The 12,855-nt window shown below is 35.1% G+C and overlaps 2 protein-coding genes across 2 annotated transcripts in view; one reads left to right on the top strand and one right to left on the bottom strand.

Annotated features, from left to right (window-relative positions):
• Window positions 1-734: 734 nt before the first annotated feature.
• Window positions 735-4,530, bottom strand: LOAG_04694 (hypothetical protein; the record flags this gene model as incomplete). The annotated part of the gene is made up of 10 exons (XM_003140231.1): window positions 735-864; window positions 1,044-1,189; window positions 1,644-1,782; window positions 2,095-2,180; window positions 2,514-2,639; window positions 2,798-2,922; window positions 2,985-3,048; window positions 3,316-3,438; window positions 3,771-3,852; window positions 4,343-4,530. 10 exons carry the CDS (start codon window positions 4,528-4,530, stop codon window positions 735-737), a joined length of 1,209 nt encoding a protein of 402 aa, XP_003140279.1.
• Window positions 4,531-10,730: 6,200 nt separating this feature from the next.
• LOAG_18271 (hypothetical protein) overlaps window positions 10,731-12,855 on the top strand; it is a gene marked incomplete at its 5' end in the record, with an annotated part of 5,349 nt that continues 3,224 nt past the window's right edge. Inside the window, 5 exons of the mRNA XM_020450934.1 lie at window positions 10,731-10,754; window positions 10,834-11,062; window positions 11,663-11,778; window positions 12,030-12,200; window positions 12,438-12,570. Of these exons, the coding sequence (XP_020305333.1) occupies window positions 10,731-10,754; window positions 10,834-11,062; window positions 11,663-11,778; window positions 12,030-12,200; window positions 12,438-12,570 (673 nt within the window). The remainder of the gene's footprint in view (window positions 10,755-10,833; window positions 11,063-11,662; window positions 11,779-12,029; window positions 12,201-12,437; window positions 12,571-12,855) is intronic.

Here is a 12,855-nt window from a genome sequence, read left to right as displayed (position 1 = left end):
TTCTTATTTCTCGTCTAAATTCTCACAAACTCCAGTCAATCCTTAGCCCTTTGAGTTCATATCTATCGTTCGAATTTCAAATACCAATAATTCCATCCTCTCAAACACTTACCTATACGCTCCGAAAAATAACAAAATCCTAAGTTCTACATCCCAAGCCAGAAAAATAAACAAAAATACATACATAAAGAAAAGTAAAACATAGAAATATAAAATGATGCGTCCCATGGACTATTATGAAATAAGTAATGATATACACAGACCAACGAATATCATACTGAAATGGATCGAAAGTAAAAATTGTATAAATATCACATGAAGAGGATGATATGGATATCATATTGAAATGGATCGGGAGTGAAAATGTACAAATGTAACCCCGAAATTTACAACATATATGTAGACAATAACGAAAAATCAAACCACTGCACATTACTGAGATACAAAAAATTAACTGCTCACACATACAGAAAGGCAAAAGTAAAACAATAATATGTGACAAGATAATCAGTATTTACAAACGAACAAATACATAGTGTCCGAATGCATCACGATAAATTATGCAATGTTTCAACAGGTGCCAAAACTCGAATAATTTTTGGACATTCAATGAGGAAATCGCTAGACAAGAATCTGCACATTTCCAGGAGATATTAAACATGATTTGCAACAAGTAGTAAAAAGTAAATGGGATCTGCGGAAAAAATACTGATAAACTACATTCTTGAAGAATTTCACGGAACACAGGATGGCATATCGACGCTATTCGCATGGCCAACGGTCGCACCTTCCCCAGCGCAGCTCTCTGGATTTATTCGTGGAAAACACGATTGCGTGAATGGATTACTAGGCTCACCAATACTTCTGCAAATAAATTCAAAAACTTGATACAAGGTTAGTCAAGTTCGAAGCAATTATCTGTGTCAGAACACCGCAAACCAATCACTGTAAACCAGGGACATAACAATGGTTACTGAAAAGATCAAAAATCGGAAAATCGAGAATTTGAAAATGAACGCCTAGATTTTCTAATTCAAACTTACAAAGTACTGAAGAAGTTATCTATCGCAGTACTATCAGAGTTCATTTCATTCGAACCATCTATTGATCGAACACCCAATATTCTTTCGAAATTTTCGCTTGCATTGCTTGTTGCGCCTGCATTCGGTGAATGTTGATGGCAAAAAGTCTGAAATTCAATAAGCAAAAAACTCTTCGGACTTATCAGCAATTCAGCATAATCCAAAAAGAGTGAGTAATGACTCACTCTTTTTGGATTATGCTGAACCATGCAAGTGTAATGTCATTGAAAGTTATGATGCAGTCATTAAACTGTTCTATTTGATCCATACATTGATTCAGAAACTGCCAACATAAACACTGAATTTCTAGTTTTCTTGAAAGATGGATGTGGGTCCCAAATTATGCGCCGATATTGCTTAGCTATAGCCATTTCATAATAAAAGTGAGATTTCGAAAATTCAAATTACAAGGAAATGGATATTTTCTAACTTCATTAAAACCGTTATAATGTTACAAAGGAGCTTAGTCTGACAAGCGTTGGAAACAACAGGCAAATTATGTAAGTACCACCCACATTAACGTATTACGATGACTGCGGACATATGCTTGAAAATGAAAACCTGAACAGCCTCTGAGTTACAATTATGTGACATTTCAGTGGCCTGCAAATTGCTACCGGAACCAAAACACTGCTGCGAAAATGAATCACAGCCATCAAACCCTGCTACATTGAAAACACGTGCATTCCTTGAACAAAATCTGAAACCCATCAAGATTCCCAGTGCGATCGACTACAACTTCTGGATTAAAAAGTCGTAAGTCCAAAATTTAGATTTCACAGAGAAATTGTTAGAGGTTCACAGAAACTCCAACAGTAACGATATCTTGTTCTGGACACTATAGTATCGTAGCCATCTGCTCTAGGAATAATATCCCAATTGGACTCGTTTTATATTTTCATGTTCATTTATTTCTAAAGCTGCTAAACGACTTTTAACCACTGAAATCGCCAAGGATTATTGTCCTTTCTAGTATGAAAACATTTACTTACTACGATTACAGACTAATAACCTTAGTCTTGCCCCTCCTGAATAATGCCGACAGTGTAATGCACGCTTACCAGCACTGTCAAGACTTGCCGTGAAATCCATATGTATCTGAAATTGTCCACAGCTTCGAAATCCCTTCAAACACATGAATAGCTAAGTATATTATATGGACTATGCACTCCAAAAACGAATGAGCTAGAACTCCCAGAGATAGATTCCTTTACAAAAATTTTTCAGAAAACTAAGCAAATATTTACCACTAATGGCCTAATCAACCAATAAATCAGCATATCTTTGAGAGTTATATTTGCAAACCTCTTCTGTAAGCGGAAATACGACTGCTCCCTACGTATATGGTCATATCAGTACTAAAATTGCAGCTATGAATGAGCGGACACTTTTGACAATGCAAACAATTGAGTATTTCAGTCACCAACAAACCGAACCTACCAAATCATTTTGCACTCTAGACGAAGGCATATGAATAAACTGACAACGGCTGCCATATGGACATGAGTGATACAAAGCAAACTTGTTGCATAACCGCGTTTTATATTTGGGATGTGGCTGAAAAGGGCAGATGTTGTCCGATGAACTACTGTCGAAGAAAGTATTCAGACGCAGTTTTGTAGTAAAAATTAAAAAAGAAATTTAACGAAGAGTGAGAAAGGGAGGGAGAAGAAATCCTAAAATGAAACCTCAGTACATTTATATGGGAAATTTACCCCTGGTGCAGGAAGTAGTTCGCCCACGCCATGTGCAAATCGACACAGAAGACCGTATGAACACTGTCCAGTATCTCGGAACGCATGACAGAGCGAAGTTTTATATGCATTGCTCCGACGACGTTCTGAAAATTGATGAAAAGAGGGTACAAGTCTAAAGCATCAACTTAATATGTATTGAACTTACCTTTTTGCAAGAATTCTCGTTCTTTATCCGAAAGCTTATTCCGTTCCGATTCATATGCATGACGCTAAATTAAGCACATTAAAAGGACATACTTATTCAAATCAGTAATATTGAGATCCTTGTGCTCCAAGCCTTCAAGTAATTCTCATCTTAAGAATACGATTCATTGGGTAGCAAAGTCAAGGATGAATTTTGTTCTGTTAGACATAGTATATGGTGTAGTAATGCAGGGAGAGACAACAAACTGTTCAGATTTGAAGTGGATTAACTTCTAAAAGTCCAAATAACCACGAGCATCATAACTGAAACAATAGGTGAAAAACATGCATACAGCTATCGTCGAGGGTGTTCGAAGTGGTGTCACTGGTGTCACAGGTGGAGCTACTCGTCCATCCGCTCCTAAATCTTCCAAAGGTGAATTAGGACTTGCTTTCAAACCATTACTGCTAAACTGCTATAACAGGAAAAGTCAAACAAGAAAACAAACATGAACTTAACCAATTTATTGAAACGGACAGGTGAACCAAGGTATGTAGCAAAAACAGGAAGTCCAAAAGCACAATTTGGGGAACAGCTAGGAATTATAGAGCTGATTTCAGTGAAATGTAGTAATTTCGAGTATCGCCATAGCTACGCAAGGTTACATGTAAAAAAGCCTGTATGAATCTTCGTAGACTAATGCAAAAAAAAAGTCTTGGCATTTGCTTCGCGTAAAACCATACATAGGGATAAACTAGGATTCTGGTTGCAGACTCATTAGCAATCAAATACATGGAGAACTATTACCGGAGGAATACTGTCCTGCTGAATTGTTTGCCAGGCAGATAAATCGATCGTTCTTAATTGTCCTCGATACACGACAAAACGCCTAAAACATGAATGTAATGCTTACCACTTGAAGTTGCACCATTCATTACGATGCAAAAATACTTTTTATAATTATTCCATTCAGTTCCTATACCAAACGTCAATTATATGTAAGAATCATCGCTCATCACATAGGAAAACGAATAAACCGATATCTACCTAATAATTCTAGACAAGCCGAACATTAGCTGGGGAAAAGAAAAACGTCGTTGAACCAGAGTTCACCTAACAATACATATATCACTGATGCAACAGTTACACACCCAATACTTGACGCTGTGGAAGTCTTTAACAAAAAGAAAAATGAGATTTAAAAAGAAGCGCAATTCTATTCCTCAAAAATTTGTCACCAAATTATCGCTTTAAACCATCATTATGTGTTAAGCTTCCATCGCAGTATAAATATATTATACGCCAAACATAAGGGGACACGGGAGAAAACGAGAAATACAAAAAAAGAGAGAGATAGTCAAAGACAAAAAGAAACTAACTTGTTGGGATTACTAGGTAAAATGTGCATATCGGCATCCTTCTCAAGACTATAATATCGCTTAAGCAATTGGCGTAATTGCGCCGGAACAGTAGGTTCAATCGGTTTTTGGTTGAAAACCGGTGATGTTACTTGTTCTTTGGTATGTAATGGTGCCACGGCCCTTTGAGGGCCAACCGTTGACAGCATTGTAGATTAGTAGTACGGTCGTTAGAACTAGAAACAAGAAATATATTCAAGGAAATAAATAAGTGGCATTCAGATTTTGTTATGATTGAAATCCGCTTACGTCGAAATTCCCTATCCATTTAAACACGACGTTCATCACCAAGGCATTTATCTATGTGAAATAGTAGTTTGAGTTATAGTTCTTCCTACGTACGCTTGAAGTTTCCCATCCAAACATCCTTAAGTATCGCGTAGAACAAGAAATCTCAACTTGAAATAATTTGACACCCGTTGACTTCAACTAGGGAGAATAACTGGATACTCATAGGCGTAAAAAGAAGTTACACAAATAGGTCTCTGAGTAATAGTGATACCGCAATGCATGGAACATTCCTTGAGAACGGCAAATCTCCAATCACAGAAATTGGGGAAGGACTAAGGGAGAACAATAGAGAGATTGATTAATACACTAAGTACTCGATAAACTTCCAAAAATTTCCAGAAACTTTGGCCCGACAGTCCGCGGAACAGTTACCTGCACTCCCTTATAACCCGCGAAACATCTTCATTGCGAGTTCTCCAAAGACAAAACAAACATTACATGCATTCAGAAACTCATACGTTCCCCATGGAGAATGCGACGTTAATTTAACGCGGAAACATAGCCTCATGCAACCTTCCCGGAGTCACATAATTATCAGGTAAACAATGGATCAATGAACAGTTGTAGGAAGAGTTAGAACGGAATTCCCGGTTTTTCTTGGGATACTTTGACTTGGCTGATCTTCTTTATTTTTGTTTAACTCGTATTCGTCGTCTCTAAGTATTGCTAGCCAAAAATTGGTAGCACAACGCAGGGCTATTCCGGTTATCACTGTTCAAGATAGACGAGTTATATTGTATGATATCCCTGACAAAGCTCATCAAGAAATTTGATCATTGTTTGGATGACCCCGACCGCTTTCCCGCTCTTTGTTCACATGGTTGGGTCACAGAATGGCACAAGGAAGGGACGAGCATTTCGAACAATTTGTAGCACTTTGACAAAGGAAAGAAAGCGGAAAAGTTACGGTAGATTGGTGAATACATAAAGATTAAAAGAGAAACAGTGGTACAGTATCCATTCTCTTCCCCGCCTCCATCTTCTAGGAAAATCTTCCTTTTGTTCTCTCTTCCTTTTTTGTCGAATAAAGAACGTGGGACGTGCGTAATGTTAGATTATCTCTTGCAACGTATTTGCTTCAAAATGATGATGAAAGTTGAACCCGAGAGGATATATTTGTAACCGTAAACGGAAAACAGGAAATGTGGTTTACGTGAAGTTGATTTTTGTGACGTGTTGGTAGTCAGTATAAGGAACGTGGATTATGTGGAGTAATTTGCACAGTGGTTTTATTTGAAATTACCCTTATAAGCCGTTAAAGTTCTGAAGTCCAAAAATTGACAAATTTATTCAGCAAGGTATGAAGCCGATTAATCCGTATTGTCTCCGTTAACTATTAATAACTCAAGCCTCGCGATCATCCAGTCGTTCCAATCACGTGATACGTGGTATAGATCAGTCATTCCATTCACGTGATATGTTGATCATTCAGTCATTTTTTTTACTTGATATGTGATATTGCAGATCAGTCATTTTATTTATAAGTAGTGCTGTAGATTATCCACTTGTTCCAGTTACATGATAAATGACGTAAATCGTCTAGTCATTCTGTTCACGTGATACATGATGTAGAACAGTCATTTCATTCACGTGGTAAATGATATTATAGATTATCCAGTCATTGCATTTACGTGTTACGTGATGTAGATCATTTACTCAATCATCTGACAGATGATATTTACACAAGTTATACGTACGCAGAAATGAATCAGAAATTAAGACCTAAATTCTTACCTTACTATTCTTTCATTTGATTGAATGAAAACCGATTAATTCCTAAGATATGAGTGGTTCATTGAAGAAATGATATATCGTTACTTGTTGTGATGAAATTTATCTTTGGGTTCAAAGTGGTGATTTATCTTCGTTTTGATTTATCCAACTAACAATTTGTTTGAATTGTATGAATCTAAATTTTTATTCTTGCATTTTGACATACTACTGTAGATGATGCAGGGTTAAAGTTATTAATTTGAAAAGTAATACTGAAATTGTATCTATCATTTTACACATTTAAATAGCAAAGTCAACACTTATGCCACTCATTTTTTGAATGTTTGTATTATGGCTACATAATTTTGATACTTAACTTCAAGTTAAAGAATTAGTAGTACTCAATATTTTTCGCATCATTTTCCAAGTATTAATATAATAGTTTTATGCTTAAGGGAACTATAAATAATGGTAACGTCTTATGATTGGGTATTAATTAGTTCTTAATTTATTAGTAGGATTTTGTTTTTGGGAAAGTGTCGCAGGAAATTTATTTGATTTGCCATTCTTGATTTTTTTGTTCACACTAGTGTTTTGTGCACATTTGTTGTTAATATTGTAAACTACAGATTTCAAGAAATAGCAAAGTGTCATTAGCCATATAAGCGTTACGTGTAATAGAAATCAATTCTACATCAAGTACTTTTGAATCATTACTATAAAGTTAGCAAGCTAATTGAAGAATTAAATTCTCAACTAAGTAGCGTCGTTTATAATAAAATCTCACCACATTTCACGGTAAAAGATGACTGTTTCCAAGTCCTGTAGTTTTTTTTCCCCACGAAAAATATAGGAACTTTAAAAAGTTCCACGCATCTACTGCTAATGCTAATCATTATCATATATGATTGTTTACTACTGCTAATTGTCGTATGATTGTTTACTACTGCTAGTCATTGTATATGATTGTTGACTACTGCTAATCATTATCATATGATTTTTTTTTCTCCTAGTAGTTCATTTCATAGCTCTGCAGAAACGTGTTCATTTTTTACATACTCGTAATGTTTTTTGTTTACGTACTGCACGTTTATTAGAAATGGATTTTATGATTTCATAGTTTTACATTGTTTTATTTAATTCTCTTCAAGTTCGTCTATTTGTAGGTGTAGAAATCAAGGAAAAAAGACATGAAAATGGATGCTTTGCTTTGAAGCTTGTGCCATTTTTGGACATAAATTTCAAATCAAGGTATCACTGGATGTCCAGATTTACTGAAGCAAATTATGTTTAGACAATATTGTATTCATCGGAGTGGTAATATACATTCTGTATTTTTATTTTTGACAAGAAGGATCATCGAATTGTAATGTCATTTCTTAGAAACATTTTCAAAACCACATAATAGCATATGTGATACAGTAAATTTTCACAATTATACAATCATCCATTTTAGATTGTTGTGAAGAAAGTGATCGCATTTCAAACATCAGTAGCCGTTATATTCTGCTTTTAATCAATATTTGTGTATTTTCCTACGAGCACTTAGCCTTTAATATTAAAAGAAGAAATTACATTTGGGCGGGTTGCATATTGGCCTAAGAGATTGCACAGAGTTTTGTGAATTTCTTCAAAAATTAATGATTTGAGAAAAATTCAAAAATCACCGCCGAAATTATTGATAAAATTGATTGTTACTGATTAAGGATGAATTCTTTTCTTTAAAAATGTAGCTTGAGAAGTTTCCATCAATAATATTTTGTCGAAATTGATGAGATAAAATCTCATCACTCCCAGTATACTCGATATTTTACTGAATTTGTCATTAGCACTTTTTAAAGCCAATCTAAGCAACGACAAACGGAGATATAATAAAATAGTACCGGGCTTTTTAATACTTATTCCTTTTTGTTTCCCTGATCCGTTTGATCTGTTTTGCTAATCAATTACAGCTTATTTCAAAAATCAATCGAATCCCACAGTCCGAACTCTAACATGGCCCTCAATCTTTCGATTAATATCAGAACATGATCAATAAATCATCTTTGGATAGCAAAAAAAAAGAAAATGAGGAATTTTACGAAACCCTGAAACTGGAAATATCCTTTAAAGGAAAAGATTGTAAAAATCAAATGTAATAAGGAAGAAAACAAAACCAGGAGAACGAATTACTCTCATCCCTAAATACCAATGATTCGTGAGGCCATTTAATTAAAGCCTCGTTTGTCATTTGAGTCGATCAATTGCCATCATCATCAGCTTTCTCAGGTCAATAATTCTGGTGAAATGAAAATAGTTTTCGTACTAATCATACAGTCCTTCATGAACAACAATTGACAATTTTTTTTTTTTTTGACGAAAATGCCAAAAACAGCAGTGATTATTAAGTTCGGGTTGGTCGAAGCATTAACTGTTTAGTTTTATCCAAAAAAAAGGAAAAGAAACAAAGTTTAAATTTTTTTCAATTCGAAGTTGTTGTTTCGTCTTTCGGTCCTTGCATTTATCAAACAAAAAGAAGCACCTCAATCTTGGCAATCATACCAAGCTATCAAAAATGATTTAATAAAATTTTATAACATAAATATAAACGTTTAAATATACATTAACGTAAACTCCTTCAATCGTTTGCACTATTTTGAAAAAGTTGAAAGGAATGGTTTCAGAAATTTAAAGCAATTTCATTGGCAACTACAAAATACTACTGAATTTGATAACATAATTTATTGTCATACCAAGTTCCGCAAACGAAGATTTGGGGAGGATTCGATCTAAGCTCATTGTAAAATGTGGGTATATCCTGCCAGCCTGCGCAGTGGCTTTTTTTTTAGATAAGGCGCAGCATGTGCGGCGCTGGCCTCATCCATTACTCTTAAGATTCATCTGCCAGAGCCTAACAAGCTAGAATGGTGATGGTGAAGTCCTCAGGACGGAGGTTTGTTACAGTACCCTTCTCTTAAACAGGTATGGCTTTATGGGATTAAGCAAGCTCCATCTGCCCGAGTCTGGGGTTAGGCATGGTTATCGGGAGGCTAGCGAGACGACTATCTTGCCCGTGGACACACTTTATCTGACCATTCAATTGAGACTCATCTGGTATGAGAGTCTCAACTGAAGGCATAAGTCATCGCCAGCATAGCTTGTGATCTCGTTAAGACATGCAAGCTTCTCCTCCGCGACAAAGGAATGTGGAAGAGAGTATCCGTTGAGAAGGATATAATCTGTACATCGATGGAGTAACGATCAGTGAGCTAATAAAGGAGTGCAACATGCAAAAATTAAACAGTACTATGATAACAAAGGTATGAATTATGCAGCGAAAATACCTTGATAGACTACTCGATTTTGAATTAGGTTATTGTATGGTAGTTGCTGCGAGATCCCGAATAATTCGGTGGGCCATATGAGGGGAAATTGATGTGGCCCACCGAATGATTCGGAATGAGATGGATTGGCTGTTATTTTAACTGAGATAACAGGACTACGGAGTGGGAAAGTACGGTGAAGAAAGATGGGAGAGAAACATTTCAGCACATCATAGGTAAGACAGACAGAAGGAGAAATCGCGGAATGACATCGAAATGATCTTGGAGGTATGACGAAGTTCAGTGAAAATTTGGTTCATTGAGGGAAATCTCGTGGTATTTTTCTGTGTACTTTCTGTGTTTTCTCGGGAGCGAGAATACTGGATTTACAGAATCAGTTTATTTCTTGACTACCTTGAAATATGCTTGCTAATGAAGCGGGTAAGTTATATTTTCGATAAAATATAAGTCATGGAAATGATTGAAATGATTGAAAAAAAATTGGAAATTTCGGTAAAATATAAGTCATTGAAATGATTGAAAGGAAAATTGAAAATTTCGATAAAATATAAGTCATTGAAATGATTTGAAATGCATTGTTCTACGGAATGTAGTATATGATGCATGAATGTAATATAACTTACGGAGTGACGAAAAGACGAAAACATCACTTCATGTCTTTATTTTTGAACATTGTTTTTTCCGATTTTTACTAATGACCTCTTAAGTTTGATTCTCATTTCACGATTAAAAAAATTAGTTGACATGGCGTAAAAGGTATCCAATAATGAATGGCAAGACATATTTTAAGCAAAAATCTTGCAGATTCATTTACCCACTTAATTTTCATCATCTTTTCGGAAAAGTACAAATAAAGACGGTACTATGATGAATTCTGCATTATATAGGTGATGCATAGTAACGGCATGTTTTACGTTTACAGGTGCGTTCAAAAGTGAAACTAGTGTTGTGCTTCATGTTGCATTAACATTTACCTAAAGAGGAAAACAGGTCATTTTTTTTGTAGCAGTTTGCAAGGATTTATGCTTAACTCATATGATTTCCAGGTTGATCATTTGCACAGATATGAATCAGTATTTTGCTGAAATTTTCTGTAATATATTTTACATAGTTATGGTTTTTTAGACGAGATCAGATTGGACCACTAGCAGTGTTGGAGAATTTGAGGAGGAATCGATTGTGGTAGAAAGCAACGTAACGGTTGGAGTTGCTTGTCGTTTGGGTAATGTCGAGTTGACACGACAATTACTATATGCTGGTTATGGAGCGTTTCCAGATGATCGTTCCTGGTGGCCAATTCATGAAGCTGCTTACGGATTGCATTTGGAATGTTGTAAAGTGCTTGTTGAGAGTGGTGAGATATTCTTTTTTGCTTTTTAAATTGTAAGAATGTTGTAAAACATTATAAAAAAAATTGTAAAAGCAAGGCAATAATATATGTCAACTCCCGACAGTTTTCTGCCTCTTATTGTAGCGAGCAATTCAGTGTTTTCATTTCTGTAGGAAAGGATTAAGATGGCTTGAATCAAGTAACCAAGTATACAAGCTCGCATAATTTGTTTTCTGTTGTCCTACTGATCCTATTTGATTTGAAAGGATATCAATGGTTTTTGCTTTGTATTGTTCTGTGGCAATCTAATTATTTGACTGCCTTATATGAGCTGTTGATTGTTCCCAAATGTGCGAAACGTATGATAATTTGTTAAAGTAAAAGGTAGGCAATGGTTGTTTCGTTAGAGCAGTTGTTTTATCTCCAAAAACCCAGTTGGTATTTTACTTCCCCTTTTTCTTACCTGTTTTTAACCGCAGGGCGTTGCGCACTAACTACATTAATCGTCTTTATGCTATTGTGCGCAACGCTGAATCGAAGAAAAAAGGCTCTCGATCAAATCCTAAACGCAAAATTCAAACTTCTTCAATTTTATTTAATTTGTCATTTGATTATTTTTTCAAGGACGTTGTGATGTAAATGCTCAAGCTCACGATTCTGTTACACCACTGATGCTGGTTTGCCGCATGTCGTGGAGACATGATGAAGCTCTGGAAGTGGCGCGATATCTTCTTGATAACGTATGTTTGTTAACATTTCTACTTCTGGTATGTAATATATTTGAAGCGAATCACTCATATCTTAAAGTTTTAAGACTTGCAACTTATTGTTATTAAAAAAATCAACTTCATTTAATTGAAAATTTAATGCCTCAGATGCTTCGAAACGAGCAAAAATTAATCTGTCTAGAGTTTTTCATTCCATTTTTTATTCGTCAAGGAGAATAATCGGAAACTTTTGTTAGAAAACATCGGGAATCGTCTTTTTATAGGGAGCAAATCCAAATAGTCGAACTCTGGACGAAATGACTCCATTGATTCAAGCTATTAAATCTAAAAATACTGCTTTGGCTTTGTTATTAATTGACAGAGGTGCCAGTCCATTAGACGTATGGTATGACGGATGGTCGGCTCTGCACGAATCTGCAGATACTAAGGATTTGGTACGCTGTTTTTCTTATCAGAATACACGGATTTGTGCATTACTTACTGTACATTCGAGACATAATGCATCACGGGAGCATTTTTTTAATTTGTTTAATTTCTTTGAATGCTTGAAATGAAAATTAAAAAAGTATAGACATTAAAGGTGTGATTAGGATGCAGAAGAGAAGTAAGGTTTTGGAATCAAACCATTAGCATTACAAAGCATTTGAAGGGATTCTATTGGTGTTTTTTAGGTCATGATGCGACGATTAATCAATTTAGGGGCAGATATTTTTGCTGTCGATACGAAGAGACATACAGCACTGATGGTTGCTGTGCAGGAGAATTTTTACTCTGGTGTAAAACTGCTTTTAAAAGTAGCCGGAGGTACAGTTGTTTCCCAGTATTTTTCAAATATCAGAAGTACTTTCGAAAAATTTAAATTGATCTGGCTTTGCTTCTGATTATCGTTTCTTCTGACTATCATTTTGCTTCTGATTATCGTTTTAACTATTCTTACGTTAAACTGGAAATATGAGTTAAATTCAAAGCCATCTTTGAATTTCTAAATAACTTGTTGATGATTACATATATATATATATATATATATATATATATATATATATATATATATATATATATATATATATATATATATATATATATATATAT

This window comes from Loa loa (genome assembly GCF_000183805.2).
Source record: "Loa loa unplaced genomic scaffold supercont3.244, whole genome shotgun sequence".
Lineage (NCBI taxonomy): Eukaryota > Metazoa > Nematoda > Chromadorea > Rhabditida > Onchocercidae > Loa > Loa loa.
The sequence above is the reverse complement of the archived record's forward strand: the minus strand, read 5'-3'. Positions and strand labels throughout refer to the sequence as shown.